Raw genomic sequence first — 16,193 nt, forward strand, 5'->3', positions numbered from 1 at the left:
CTCAACTTTACTTCTTTTGATCTATTGCGTGATTAATATTGTTTGTGGTAATACCGCAATTAACTTCTTAGCGCGATTATTTAACAAGTAAACACCATTTCTTCTTTTCACCTCTTATAGCCAACTACCTAAAAGCACACGCTATTCCAATATATTCCCTTCAGGTTTGCTGGAGCCCCGAACAGATAAAGGTCACGCGAAATGCAAGGAACGATTATCTGGAGTGCGAGCAGTCGTACTTCTTCCCCTCATGTCACGCAGGAAAAGTGACGGTAAAATTAGGCAGTTTCGCTGATCGCTTGATCTATGCGTCCTGCAAACATTAGGAGAAGACAGTCTCTTGAATCTTGGAACCAAGAGAGAAATGTCGACAACGAAGTGATGATTCAAATTGTTCTAAACGCGTTCTCGAACCACTTCCAGAGCCTTGGGCATCGTGAAGGCTTTTCCCATAAGCATCGCATCAAATATTGAAAGTGTCAACACGCTGATCAAGGTGTTGTTGCTATGTGAAGGTGATAAGCTAAACGCTTATTGGTTTCGCGGGAAAAATAGACGCTATGTATGGGTCTCTCAGCCATATTTGGGGGCCTTATTTTGCGTTTTACCGCTGGAAATAATAATTGTGGATACCTAAATCATGGCCACCATTGAAATGAACAGAAATGGATCGAACGTGAGCAATTTTGGGCAATTTATGGCCGATTTACGTACAGAAAAGGCTTACGTTGTGTGAGATTAGGAAATATTCAATATATTTTCTTCAAGACGATATGGCGTAGATGTTTGAAACTTGGCAGTTTTAAACTGCATGAGAAAAGAAAACTTTACCCCGCAGTGCGCAACAGAGAGTGCATTACACCACGAGTGAGTGGACGTTACTCTCCATAAAGGTAAACTTTGTTAAATTTCGCTCTTAAAACAGTTCAAAACAAAACTACAATGCGCATTGGTTGAAAAGATGTGTTTTGTGTATTTTAAACGTGTCCCAAATTTTAGAAGAAAATAATAATTCCCATTTGCATTTTATTGATTTCAGAAAATTTCCTATAAATGACAGCACCCTTAAATTCTTAAAATTCCAGACAAACCATTAAATATTTCTTGTAAAAACTAATTTTTTTGGAATGTATATGAATTGATAAATTAGTGGTATTAAAATGACGTCTGTATCTTAAATATTGGCTTAGAAACAATGCTTTTAATTAGTGTCTAAAATTGAGCAAATTAAAACTCAACCGCCTTTAACACAGGCAGAGTGTGTGTACACGTAACCTGAAACAGCACCATCACCAGATCTGGTTTGAACAACAACAAAATGAAATTCTATGGCAGCACATCTTTCCTACTTAGGTGGGGCACATACAGTTACATTGTAGATCAACTGTTACCAAACGCCTGTCCCTTGCAAAAAGCAAGAAGCATGACCCTTTGAAACTTCTCTTCATTGTGCATGTGGGCCACTGGTAGGGTGATGTTTCTTGCACATACTCCAACAATAGGAAAACAAATGGTGTGGTTGTGTTGTCGCTGCAAGCATTTGTGGTCGAACTTTACTACAATCAGCAACTTGTCTCCATTAATTGGCCGATGTCTTTGGCCAGTTAACCATCCTAAAATACCCGCAGGACTTATGTCGGCAGACTGGAACTGGACTTGAGAACCTTCTGGCTTATGCTCCCCACCTGCTACATCCTCTGTGTCTTCATGATCATAGGGAAGCTCTTCAGTGTATCTGGTTACTGTGGTATCTTCAGTAGTTAATATAAAGTCATGAAGGTGATCAAACACTGTTTCCTCTGCTAGTCGTTTGGATGTCCCTTTCTCAGAGAACTGTGGACGTAGGAGAGAAAGCACGTAATTGGCATCTACGTCATCTTGATTGATGACGAATAGCTCTTTGCATAGGTCTCCATTCTGAAGTACACTCAGCAAACCATAATGGTCCAGTCCTCTCTTGAACTCTTTGAGGTACAACAGCCTCTTGCTCACAATGCTCAATATTGTAATGTTATCGAGGCATAAATCGGGCTAGATTATAAGCACTACATTTAATGAATCGACACGAAGGTTACATGACACCTAGCACATGGTCAACTCTGTGGCCCGCAAGGACTACTGGGATAGTCTTCAAAATAGCTGACATCACATCTCCCTTCGGAGTTGGTAAGAACTTATCCTAAATTAAACAATCAATGTTGGGTCCTTGTGAAATCAGAATAAATCAGTTCTATTCCCTGAGATTAAAAATAACGGCAACATGTAAGCAAAGTCTCCAAGTTCTTAGATGAATGATTAACTTCACAGTCACTAGATTCTGAAACGTTCAGGTAGTCTTATTTCCCGACCGCTTCGGGTGGTTCTCCTGGAAATAACAGGTTCAGAGGTCTGCGCAAGAGTGTTTGTCTGCACAGGACTGTCAGTCTTTCCAACAACCGGAGAGGCTGGGCTAGTGGCTGCTGCATCTACTTTGGGTGTTCCAGGAAGAAGGTTCAGTTGGCATCTGTTTCTCCTCAGCTGGCCATTAGGAGTCTCCACTATGTAGGATCGAGGGATACCAGCTCTGTCTACCACAGTCCCTTCAGCTTTTTGGTCTGGTAACCAAACGCACCCACCAGGAGGGAGGTCTGGGAGGGTTTTAGCTGAGTGACGCCTGTCAAAGTCGTTCTTTTGTCTGGTTTTCAGTGAAACATCCTTTTGTCGAAACTGCTGCAAGTATGGCCAACTTGGGCACAAAAGGGTAGGCAGGGTAGGGACTCTTGTTCAGATTTTCCTCCCCGACAATAGTTCTGCAGGGCTGATTCCACTCAAGGGGAGTAGAACGGTAAGCCATCAGAGCCTTGTAGGGATCTGCTGCTTTCTTGAGCAAGTTTTTCACCGTTTGCACAGCACATTCTACCTGGCCATTTGCTTGTGGGTATCTAGGGCTGGTTGTGATGTGGGTAAATCCATACTCTTCTGCAAACTTGGCAAATGAACTTGCGGAGAACTGTGGACCATTGTCGGACAAGAGCTGATATGTGATGCCATGCCTGGCGAAGATGGTGGAGGATGTCGTATGAGACAGCCTAGCTACTTCGACGTTGGGTAATTCTGCACTGAAATCTTTTGCTTACACTTCGTTGACCTTTTTGACGACCTTTAACGCTTCAATGGCTGGTCAGCCAAGGAGGGCTTGGTGGGCTCCTGTCACAAATATCTCCTGCTGTGAGGCTTTGTTTCCTCGCTGGACTGTTCCAATAAAGCATCCACGACCATGAAGAATAGTTTCAGCGGGCCCAAAGAAGGTCTTGCTTGATTCGGTGAACGAAGCGGTTGGAGCGTTTTGTAGATTCTCTCGGGAGTAACAGTCACGTCCGCTCCAGTGTCAATTTTAAAGTGAACAGAAGAGTCGTTAAGTGTTATTTCCACTGACCAAAAGGACTCGGTGGGCTCAGTCCCGATTTCACCGAGAAATGCAATATTTTTCTTCAACTTCGCCTACATTTATCAAGTACTTGCAAACGGCTTCCCAGTGGCCTCTCTTTAAGCATTTGTGGCGTGTCACGTCTTTTCCTGGGCAGTTTGTTCTTGCGTGACCCGGCGATTTTCCACAGCCATTACAGCGGTTCGAAATCGGGTGTGTGGATAGATTTTTAAACGGCTGCTTTGAAGCAATTGACGAGCTTTCTTTCTTAAATTTCGGCGTTTTCCTCGACTTCACAACATCGACTTCTTTCTTAGTTTCTGTGGAATCTTTGAAATTGCTCCGCAACAGGGTCTGTTTCTTGACAGGTTCGCTATGTCACGCCTGGTTTATCGCTTTGTCAAGGTAATTTCAGGGTCGAGTTGGAGTTTCTCCAACAATTTGAATTGTTGAAGACCAACCACAATTCAATGTCGAATCATTTGATCCTTGAGGGTTCTGTAAAATGAAACAGTCTTGCCTTCCCCTTGGCGGGGTCAATTTAACTTTGCCCGCTCAAAGATAACATTTCGGCGAACCACAAAACGTTCATCAAATCTTGTTTTAACGATGTGATATTCTTTGAGCTGGGAAGAAGTCAGGTTGAAGGAGTTTAAAATATCGTCCGCTTGATCTCCCATTGCGTAGATCAGCGTGTTGATCTGGCTTTCTTCTTCTTTTACCAGGGTGCTTGGCAAAAGCGTTCGAATCTTTGGCTCCATTTGGGCAATTCTTCTTGATGACTGAAGTCAAACTTTTCGGACAGCTGCACTCGGAAAGATGTCATTGTCGAATCACTTTATCCCGCTATTGACACCGTGTAATGTTATTGAGACAGAAATCAGGCTAGATTATAAGCACAATACATTTCATGAATCGATACGAAGGTTACATGACACCGAGCACATGGTCAACTCCGTAGCCAGCAAGGACTACTGGGATAGTCTTACGTAATAGCTGACATCAGAAGTATCACTGTACCAGTTATTGCCTCACGATGGTCAGTGCTTATGATCCCTGTATACCCATGTTCCAGAATTGTGTCCTACATCTCTTTGGGGTCATTCTCAATTCTTACAAGCATTTCATTCTCATGCTTGGTTCGATGATGGGCTGCAGTGAACTGATTCATATCTATCTCAGGGATTATGAGCATATTGTACACACACTCCTCACAGAAACAAGGGGGTGGTCCACCCTGAACAATGCTGATTGAAGAAATCTGTGCGCATGTGTGAAAGAACCCTTTGTGAACATAAAGCATAGAGTCAGTAGGAGAGCCATTTGGAAACATCTCCCTTCTCGTGTTGTCGATGGCTGATGATAGAAATTCCTTTGACATGGCACCAGTGTCTATGCCATCCTCGCCTGCAAAATGCACTCTCAATAGATTTTCTGGGGAATTTCTATTTGCCTCACGTCGCCAAATTGTTAGGTACCGTTGTAGACTAGAGCCCCTTCTGACAACAACATAGAACTGGTCTTTGTTGTTGACTTTTTCTTTCAAGCCAGTTATAGAAATAGGAAAATTGGAATATCACTACAGGTTTTCACTAGAAGATTATAACCTTATAGGAAGAACAGGAATTCATAAGATGAAAAAGAATGCTATTAGAATTTCTTCAATTCCAGTGTTTTATTGTTGTGAAAGTACATTACAATTCAGAAAATTTATGAGGTAAAGTTTAGTCACGGGAGAGGGGTTACTCCTGAAAATTTGTGATAGGGGTGTGCCGCAAAGATTCTTGAACCCTGACCCTATAAGAGTAAGGGAAGGGAAAACGGATACCCTTTTTAAAGACCGAACACGAAAAATGATATCCTACCAACCAAAACAACAGCTAATGTGAACAGATTACAAACGCAAATCTCTATGAAAATCGCTTTTCAAATACTTCAGCGGACACTTCAGTTTTAAAAAGCTATTTTCTCTTCATAAAACGTGGCGCCTACGAGCTGCAATTTAACTGATATAATCCTTATCTAAGGACTAATCTAAGAACACATCACTAAATGAGGAAAAAAATGATACCCCTTGTAGAATTCTAGTACATTTGAAGTATAATTCAAATAGGTGATAAACCCCTTAAAAAGTATACTTCATTTGAATTTTAAGTATACTTAAAGTATACTTACAAATAGTATACTTAAAGTATATAACTTTTGGACATCCAGCAAAGTATACTTCACAAAAGTACACTTAAAGTATACTTTTGAGTATACTTCAAGTATACTTTATGCATATGGCTATCTCCCAGTAAAATACAAGTACATATATTAAAGAAGTAAAAAACGCGCCCGAGTGCATTGTTGAGTTATATAAGCACGCGGGAAATTTTAAGAACACGAGAGAAGTGCATAGAGAAGCACGAGACGTAGCCGAGTGCTTCTTGCACTTCTCGAGTGTTCTTAAAAATTCCCAAGTGCTTATATAACTCAACAATGCACGAGGACAAGTTCTTTATTTCTTTTATAAAATGTTTAAGTAGCGCGCGCTCAAACTTTTGACGTAAGCAGCGTGCATTATTACCGCCATAAAGCACGCGCGTGACGTAAGAAGCATGCTTTATGGAGCTATAATGAACTCGAACTGACCAATCACAGCGCGCGCAATTTCTCGATGGTTTTATAATATTAGATATAACTAGTAGTCAAGACGTTTATCAGTATTACACTAGTATAATTTAATATTTATTTAAAATTTTGTGGCAAATCAGTGAAGACAAAAACTTTCTTTGCTCTTTAAACAGTAAAGTTAAAAAACTGACATCATTGTAAAGTAACACAAATCTGTCTTATTAAACAAAAAATATAACTTTCAATGTCTTCTGAAATACTATATTTTTATATCATATTTTGATCAAGAAATTTAAATTGAAAATAAGTTCACTGGGTAAAGCATTTGATAAGAATTAATAAGAAAGATTTGTAACTTTTCAATATCAGGCAAATTTCTTCTCAATAGAATAAACTGATCTTAACAATTGAAAACGTAATTTTGAAATCATTGACAATTCATTTTCTTCAGTTTCAAAGTTTTCTAAATAGGAAAGACTTGGGGACTATTTACAAGATTGGAGAAGGTTTCCATAACGAGGAATAACCCTAGCTGCCTTGTAAATGCTCTTCAGGTAGGGGAAAACTCACCTGAGTGTTTAAAAGGCGGTTAGGGTTACCTTTAAGCCTTCTGCCAAGGTAAACCTAGCCCTTGGGTATCTATTGTTTAGTCAACTTTCACTGTCTTTTTTTTAAACTTAGCCTCAATGCAAGTTATCTTGTTCCTGAGGGCAATCTTTATTGGGCTTTCTGACGTCAAGTCTGCAAATTTCTTACTTGTAAAACCTGTGAAAAATAAAGAGTAGGATATATATTTACTCCAGAGACTTGGCATTTAGACTTGATGAAGAGCAGCCAACAGCTGTAACATACATGACAAATGTTAAAATTTACCACTTGATCTGCTAAATGTTTGATAAGTTTGACGTAATATATTACATTCCCAGCTTTTGAAGCTGTCCCTTCCATGACTTTCTGAGTGTACTTGTAAAATTAATGTTACAACACTGTGCACACTCAAGTGTATATAATTATATTTTTGCAAATTTGATAGGAGAAAATAAAGCTTTGTCAAAATTTTTACTTTCTACAAAGAATCTGAAATAAATCTTTTCTAGCAGTGCTTTCACTAAGATTTTGAGGCCAGTGCTACATTGCATAGTACCTGTCAGAAAACAACATTTAAAGCTCCCTTACAAATGGAGCCAGAATGAATTTTAGCTGGTGATTCGGGGTAGGTCATCTTGTCAGGTGGGATCTCCATGAAGCTCTTTGGAACGTCTCACAGGATTGGCTCAGAAAATGATATACAAACAATAGCAACAATGAACCCTAGCCCTAAAACCACAGAGCTTCACACTTACAAGAACCAATGGAATAAGAGGTTCCAAAGAGCTTCATGACAACAGTGACAGGTCTTGCCTAAAGCACTGTTTGTAAGCATTGAACAAAAATATATAGGAACCAAATGATGGTAAGTTTGATGAATGTCAAACAAAAGATATTTTAAGGAGAGTCAATCTAACTATAATGGAGATGATAGTTAGATTGACACTGCCTCAGTTTCTCTGTTGTCTGTTCAATATATATTCGTGTAAAACATTGGCCAATTAACTGTATTGATCAAAAGATGATAAAACAGGTAGCTTCCTAGTGGATAATGATCTGGTTAATCACATTGATCACGTTCTTTTTTTTAACTAAATTTGTTGCCATGTCATGAAACTTTGCTTTTGTAAATTTTAGGAGATTTTTTTTTATTTTTTCATGCATTCACAAAAATTGTTTAATTAAGTGCACATGCACACAATTAATTAAAAATGCATTAATCTCTACTTATACATACTCAGTATACTCTCCAAAATGTCTGTATCAACAGATGCTTTTCTATTTTTGCCACCAAGGCTTTTACCAATGAGCTCCTGCTCGCTATAAAAGCAGCTCAGCAGCAAGCAGGCTGTTGCTGTTGCAGTTTTCTTTGAATGTGCCTTGGTAAGGTGACTTTCAAACAGGTACACACCCCTTCCTGGTGACAGTTCAATCATCTGCAAGTATAAAAGACGTTCGTTTATCTTCAATTTGGCCCATCGATTTTCATATGTACATTTTTGGGATATTCAAACTTGAGGACTGAGTAAAACTTCCCAGAAGGTGTACTAAATAATGAAATCCTACGATTATTTTTGGTCCAAAATTAACAAAGAACATGAGAGTATGGAGAGAGAAGGTTGCCGTATTCATTGTGCATTTAACCCAATAACTACAATGAACACAAAATAATGTTCATGTCAATTATGGCTCCGTCAATTCCAAGCCCGCTCATGCGCCCCCACCCCCTACCCATGGGCATTTTTTCACTTCACCTTCCACACAGTAGGGAATTTGCCAATGATGGTCAGCCCAGTGGTGGGGTATTGTCAAAAGCAATGCGGTCTTTCGGATTTTAAAAGTAGCATATGCGTCCACCCCAGCATGCATGTTCAAATACTTGCACTCTTTCCACATGCAATTAAGATGACGTAAAGAAGAATGTGCACAGTACATGAAAGAGCTGTGGGGCATATGAACGCATAAGCTGGCCACACCATGAAGCATTTGCAACATTTTTTAAATCAAAAGGAGGAGGGGGGGGGGGGGTGATGCAAGGCTTGGAATTGACAGAGCTATCACTAAGGAAAACTAACTGACCAATCAGTCAAAAGGTTATTTAAATTGCTCAAAATGGCAATAAGAATCTTTGAGAAATGGGTTTGCAAAGAAAATTATATTTTCTTGTATTGTAATTTGCATGCACTACTCTTACCTGATATCTTTTAGCAGTTTCCTGTGAAATTTTTCCAGCTCTCGGTACTTCACCTGGCAGCCCTACCAGACCTCTGGAATTATTTAGCTGCTCAGTCAGCAGGGCATTTGCCTCTTTGAGCTCTTTATTTTTAGCAAGCAAGTGGCAACATTGAGTGCATTCTGCAATTTGCTCTCTTCTGGGACACTTCTTTGCAGTTGAAGTGCCTGGCAGTACACTTGTTCTAGGATGCTTTATCCCAGTAACTGGTCTCTCCACAGTTTCAGTGGTTCGCAAAGCTTGAATTAAGTTGCTGGCTTCAGGTACGTCAATATCATCAGTGGAATAATCAAATCCACTGTCGTCAAGCACTGAAAAAAAGGTCCATGCCACAATCAAAGACTTTTATTATCTCAAACCTCAAGGCCGCGGTGGATACGTTGACCATGAATATATTCATTAGGCAAAATATTGGCAGGGGTACCACTTTTAAAATCCTAAAATCACGAGCAGTTCAAAGCCGATTTCGCCAAAACTTAGCAGACGTATTGGAGAATGATCAAAGTGCACTATGATCGTTTTATAATGTGTAGATGGCGTCTTAGGGCAATACAGAAAGTAACTTAAATTAAATTTGTTAAAAGTGTGATTTTGTGTCCAGGTTTTCTCCTCCACGAAGACACAGAGAAATTTGATTTTACCACTGAGTGATCTATTACAACATCTATTGTGTCATATCATAGCCGGATTTTTTAACTTCAAGCTTCTTAAGAAATATTTTCCCTTAAAGGCGCAAAATCTATCATGCTAAAATTCGAAGGCTTCAATCTTACCTTCTAAGGCTTATTTTAAAATTCGGCCCATGATATGACAATCTACAATATGCCTAGTTTATCATCTTGCCGTGTCAACTCGTGAAATTGTCTGTCCGTGCTATATTCTTGGACACAAAAGTGCTTGTTTTTACGCTTCCGAAGGCTTTCCGAGCAAACACGAGGGAGCTGATTAATTCAAACCTGGATTATGGTAATTTTGGTAAAATCTTACTGCACGGGCCATAGATAAGTGTACGCAGAAATCAACAATACTTTGAAATTCACTGCATTTGAATTGGATTACACAAGCTGAGCCTTTCCGCTCAATTTCCTGCTCCAAACGAGGAGTACCCTTACAAGGACAAACTGAGGCATGATCAATTACCCCTTGAAGCGATCTTCCAAAGTGGCCAATATTAACTATTCGGTTGCCTTTTAAATTTGGCGCTGGAATTGATTTCTTCTTCTTTGAACTGGACTTGCTAGTTTCACTAGTCGATCCTTCACGTTGCGCAAGTAATTTGTCTTGCACTCGTCTCAGCGCCAGTGCTGTGGACGTTTTCTTCGCACCCTGTTTACGCAGTCTACCACTCTTTCGATATTGCCTCCCTCTCGCCGACCTCACCATTTTCGAACGAAAGACACGTGCATGAATATTGCTGGATTTACATTTCGTCGCAAATTTCTCTGGTTCGCATAATTGATACATTTTTATCGTGTCCTGTCATGATGTACACAATCTCCCGAAGCGGACAGAGAGGAGAAGAAATTAATTTTTTTGAAACTCTAACATGTTTATTTTTTGTCACCGTACAGCTTACATTTTGAATCAGTATATCTATATAGTTGTTTTTTAGCCTTTAAGGTTTGCTGTTGTTTATAAAAACCAAATGCAGACTTCTGACAAAGAAACTTGCTGCGCTCAAACGGCCTATTTTAGTAATGCACAAAAAGTTCGTGCTACGCGAAATAAATCACGTGCGATTATTGAGGCAGAACAGAATATTTTTAGAGACATTTTCATGAATATTTCGCTTTTTGTCGGTTTTAGTCGTTTGACTTCGTGCATATTATTTAAATAAATACATTCTGATAAGAATCCTGTCCACCGCGGCCTTAATTAGACAATAATACCTGTCTTCAAAATTCTTATGCATGTCATTACTGCAAAATAATATAACACTGCCCCATGTCATGCCATCATGTGATCATAGGAAAAAAGCCTCATTTATTAAAAAGAATTAATAAAATATATAGATAACAATTTTAAATAAAAACTATAAAATGTAATTTTTGGCACAAAACTCACCAATCCTTTATGAATACATGTATACGCATCATTACATTTTTGTCTTATAATGCTTTTCAACAGCATTAAAAGTAGTAGCTACTTACCAGAAATGTTCTCATAATCATCATCATAATTTTCTTCATCTCCAGAAGAAAGCATGTCCTCCTCAGGCAAACTCTTTTTTGCCTTTTGTCTTTGTCGCTCTTTTTGTGTTTCCATTTCTTGCTCCGTTCTGTCAAGATCCTGCTTCTTTCTTAAAAGCTTTTTCTCTTTTTCCTCCACTTCTCTGTCACGTTCACTCACAGCAATTACAGACTGGTTCAGTTCCGAAAGCTGGCCAAGGATGTTCATGTCTCTCTCATCTAAGGCCTTCTTTTTTTGCAGCTTTTCTTTCTTTTTTTCCTCCTTTTCTTTTTCAGCCTCCATTTTCTCTTGTGGGCTTTTTGCCTTAGGGGAAACACCAGCTGGACTCTTCTTGGCTTTCTTTTTTCCTGCAGTGGATTTGTTTTCTTTTTTACCCGAGCCACTTCTTCTCTTCCCCATGGCATCCATTGCAGTTTTTGTTTTAGTCAACTGCTCTTTATCATCTGTTAAGAATAAAAAACAGGAGGAAGGATAACCCTGTCCCTCAGATAAATCAATACAGTAGAACCTCTATTTATTTCAGTGTCTCTAACCCGCAGTATTCGATACCTCTATTAAACGGTTAACCTCTATTAAGCAGCCAGTTTTCAAAGTCCCGAGGGTGGCTGCCTAATAGAGGTCCGACTGTTTATTCAAATAAATCAATATTTAGAGCAGTAAATCAATATCCAGTAGACAGAGCAGATTTTTTATGTTTTTAAATGCTATATTCACTTGATAGCAATTTATCCAATAGCCAGAATTATAAGCCTTTGAACTACTGAGCCTGGATCAATAATAATAATAATAATATTAATAACTCCATTTGATGTATTCTTTTACTTGGTCGAACTAAGTCACAAGAAATCAAAGCTAATTATTGAGGTCTTGACTTCAGAAAGACTACTTACATGTACAATGCATGATTCTTTTTTAAATATATATAAATGCCAAATTCTTTTAGTTAATTTAGCTTCAATTTAGTTGCCTTTGTGTAGTCGTATGTCTCACCAGTCATCTGTAAATGCATGCAGTAATTAAAATTAAGCTTATGTTTTCTTTGTGACTTTTTAGATCAGCTGCACTCACCACTTTCACTGAGCACCACACACGGGTAATATTTCTTGTCCTGATACATGGCTATAGTATTATTGTCATCCCTTTTAAGTCCCGTTTCGTCCACAATGAACTTGATGTTGTCTTCGATAAATTGAACCAGAAAGTATCCTGAAAGAGGGAACAATTTTGTAACTCGCCTCCAAAATACACAAAATAACAGTTAACATAAAAATATGGCTCGCGTCCTGGCAGCTAGCCCCCTTGACTTCTTCATGAAAGAGTTAATTGGGTTTTCCTATATATTAGTCTCACAAGAACTACAGGTCAAGTTCATATATTAAAAAATGCATTTAAACAAAAGGCTTAAATATACCAACAGAAAAGCCAATATTCAGAAGAAGAAGAAGAAGAAGAGGAAGATAATTTTATTTTACTAGGGCGACTCTTACTGTTTCAATTAATCAGGCGGACTTAAAACTTGTCTACGATATATTCCGAGTACGATCTAGCCATGTTCGCGTGCAACCATGCATGCATTGTGCAATATATTTCAGGCAACCTTTGGCATTTTAACTTATAACAACTTACTTTTCTCTGCATATCTGCATGAGGGGGTTGTCTTCCTTTTGTCTTTCTTTGCGGTGCTCATTGTTTCCTATTGAAATGAATTCAGGAGAGAAAAGGCAATGTAGCGGATCAAAGGACTTCAACAAAGGACTCCTTTGACTTCAACAGAGTTCGTTTCAATTTGACCGCCAAAACTAAGCTCCAAATAAGGAGAAAAAAATATCCCGTATACACCGGACCACCACATCACATTAGCATTTAATTGTCAGCGGTAAAGCAACAAGTAATGTGCGCACTCGCGCACTCGGTCACTTGATTCTTGTTGTCAGCGGTTGTCAGCGCGCAAAATAGGATGAAAAATGGCGGATAACACTTCAGGGAAAGATCAGGGTAAATGAGGTAAACGTGGACCCTACAACCAGTATCTCTCTCAGCCAGAACTAAAGATTCCTTGAAACACCTTGAGAAGATGGCCCAAGATATTGCAGGAGTCTGAAGTCTTGACATCCAACAATGAAGAGACCATGCCATCCACGGGCGGGAGCTTTTCAATTTATACAAGTGAACCATCGCAGAGTTCTTTGAGCCAGACGGACGTGCCTTCCCAAACGGATTGGAGTGAGACTTCTTCGATAACTGCGAGGAAAATTATTTCAAGCACAGCGAATTGTCTAATGACAGCGACTCAAGCAACCCTTTTGATGTTCCCGCAGATCCTAAACTTTCAAGATCAGAACAAGACAGAATACATGCAGAAGAAGAAGAAGGTGTCGAAGATTACCTTTTAGCTTTCGATTCTGCGGAACAAACAGAGGACGAAAACACTTATAGAAAAGATGAGGCTTCAGAAGATCTTCCTTTGTATAACGGAGCACCCATCACTGTAGCTGTTAGCATGTTGTTAATCGTTACATACGCCGTTCGACACTGCCTAACTGGACTCGCTATTGTTGATTTGCTGACGCTTGTGAGTCTACACTGTGCAATTCCAAATCAGTGCGCATCTTCAATGAAGCTGTTAAAGAAATTTTTCATGAAATTGAAAAATCCTATCCAGTTTCACTACTACTGCACTTTTTGCATGGAGTATCAAGGATTGGCTATAGCAGATAACAAACTTTGTAAAAACAAGAGCTGCTTGAAGGACCTAACCAAGAAAGACATGTCCTCATACTTCATCATCATTCCACTTATTTGCCAGCTCAGGGACCTTATTCAAAGTAAGTGACCTAATGATTACACAGGTTGTTTTGAAAGGGACACTATCATGGGGATTTTTCTGCATTTACGTAGTCAATGGAAAATAACCTACTGTAGGTTAAAATTAAATTTACCTTGTTGAAAAAAATTGTCTTGTTAGAAATTAAAAATTAAGTGAAATAAAAAAAAATTAACTGCAACATTTGCATTGTATATTTATACAAAAAAGCTGGCTATGGTGTATTGTGTTGTTCCAGAATATATCCAGACTCCCCCAGCAGAAGAAATTGGAAATTCCTTAGGGGGGGGGGGGGGGGTCCTCAAAGACCAAAAAATTTTAAAGAAATGTATGGAGTTTAATTGGAATTTCCAGAGGGGTGGAGGTTCTTATAAAATATCCCTTCTGTGGGGGAGGTATGGATAAATGGAACTACATATTAAAATTTCAGTGTTTTAATTGGTTTAGACGCAATGGCAAACGTGGTAGGTGCATGTGTCTTTATCCCAATGTTTGTAGCCACTTTTGAGGTGTTTCTTAGGGTGTTTTTAATCAAACCATTATTACACTCACATGCATTAGAAACTCTGTGCTATGTACCTGGATGTCTATCTTCTCAGTATCCAATGCGCACACATGGAATAATTGTTAATTGGATTTTTTTTTTTTACTTTTTCAGAGACTGGAATTCTTGATCTTCTTAAATATCCAGTTAGTAGAAGCAAGATCAATCCAGATGCCATTGAAGATATTCAGGATGGGTTATTGTACAAAAAGCATTTTGGAAGTGATGGCTTTTTTAAAGGTGTCTCAGATGAAAAAAGGAAAGCTGAAATCCATATAAGTTTTCAACTTTTTACTGATGGTGTAGCCCTGTTTAGGTCTTCAAAATACAGTATTTGGCCTGTATATTTGGTTGTAAATGAGCTTCCACCAAACTGCAGGTATGCAATGCATTCTCCTAAAACCTATATGTTAGGGAATCCATCATCATCATCATCATCACCTTCATCAGTGGCATCACCATCATTTAATGAACTTGGGAAAAAGCATAAACTACAAATCAGTCCTTAGAACAGCAGATATGAACATGCTGGATATAGACGTATAGAACAGTCACTAATAATATTTTATAAATGCTACAAGGAGAACGGCCCAAGTTATTTGGCCAACCTATTTAAACCACGAATCACTCCTTTAACAACCTTAGAAATAGTGGACTTAACGTCATTCAAAATTAATATAATAGCAGATTTCGTCATAACTCTTATTCATTTGTCATCTCTCGGATCTGGAACAAACCGCCGCCTACTGTTAAAGCGGCCCCAAACTCATCATATCATCATCATCATTTGTAAGGTTGATGAAAAGATATAAAAGTATGGTTTGTGAACATCTCTGATTTTGCACCCACAATCATAATATCAAATGGTCAATCTGCTGACTAGGAGTTGTACACTGTATGTCCCTGCTGGGGGGGAGTTGGCTGAAATCCAAAATGTGAAAAAGTTGAAAAGAATGAGGAACTAAATTATTTATTTTATTTCACTTGGTGTTGCATCATTTGCCCTCTTCTTGACAGTTGCATTGTTTGTGTTATTTTACTAGATTTGCAAGATCCAACTGCATTTTCCTTGGACTGTGGTTTGGATACAGCAAGCCAGATTTCCTGACATTTTTGCAGCCATTCAGCAAAGAATTCTAAGACATTTACTCCGAAGGTGTTTTTTTTTATGCATGGAAATTCCATTATGATATGCTTTTTTCTTGCCATTTTCTGGGTATCTGTAATATTATTTTAATCTCCTTAATGTTACGATGAGATTGTTTTTTGTGTTTTGTACTGAAGTGAATCTGTTAGTGTGTATATCCATTTTTACATTTTTGTGCACAATACAACTTTCCCACATACCTTGCAAAATTTTAATCTATTACAAGCACTATAAGTAGTGTGTTGGTTGAATGTGCCCAAATGAATTTAAAGAAAATCAAAAGTTGATTCCTAATCTACAGAAGTTGTTTAAGTGGTATAACCTGATTTCTTTTCAATTCTTTTTAACTGCGCAGGGGGCCAAAAGCCACCCGGGCAGTTCATGCTTTTTTTTTTTGCTTTGAGTAAGACTGAGCAAGCGTCGTGACTTCATGTTTAGTTTTAAGCTCAATGAGCTTCTTATTATTGTTATTTCTTATGAATGATAATTCCAAAAGGTAATGACGGAAATGGCATCAAAGTGAGAGGAATTTTGTTGAGTGCCACAGCTGATGCTCCTGCAAAGTGTTTGTTGCAAAACTTTGTACAGTATAATGGTTTTGGTGGGTGCCCCTATTGCTTGGAGGGAGGACAAACTGTGAAGACA

At 38.6% G+C, this 16,193-nt stretch overlaps 1 protein-coding gene and 1 long non-coding RNA gene across 7 annotated transcripts in view; one reads left to right on the forward strand and one right to left on the reverse strand.

The window, feature by feature from the left end:
* LOC146477242 (uncharacterized) overlaps window positions 1–16,193 on the forward strand; it is a 135,630-nt gene that overhangs the window by 60,040 nt on the left and 59,397 nt on the right. The gene's annotated exons all lie outside the window — the stretch shown is intronic.
* On the reverse strand, window positions 6,256–13,105 carry LOC146477243 (uncharacterized). The gene is made up of 5 exons (XM_085113505.1): window positions 12,102–13,105; window positions 10,994–11,476; window positions 8,805–9,154; window positions 7,848–8,046; window positions 6,256–6,787 (listed from the first exon to the last, which is right to left on the reverse strand). Exons 1-5 carry the CDS (start codon window positions 12,148–12,150, stop codon window positions 6,669–6,671), a joined length of 1,200 nt encoding a protein of 399 aa, XP_084969631.1. The 5' UTR covers window positions 12,151–13,105; the 3' UTR covers window positions 6,256–6,668.

Source organism: Pavona decussata, unplaced genomic scaffold (genome assembly GCF_977016875.1).
Source record: "Pavona decussata unplaced genomic scaffold, jaPavDecu1.1 SCAFFOLD_71, whole genome shotgun sequence".
Taxonomy (NCBI): domain Eukaryota; kingdom Metazoa; phylum Cnidaria; class Anthozoa; order Scleractinia; family Agariciidae; genus Pavona; species Pavona decussata.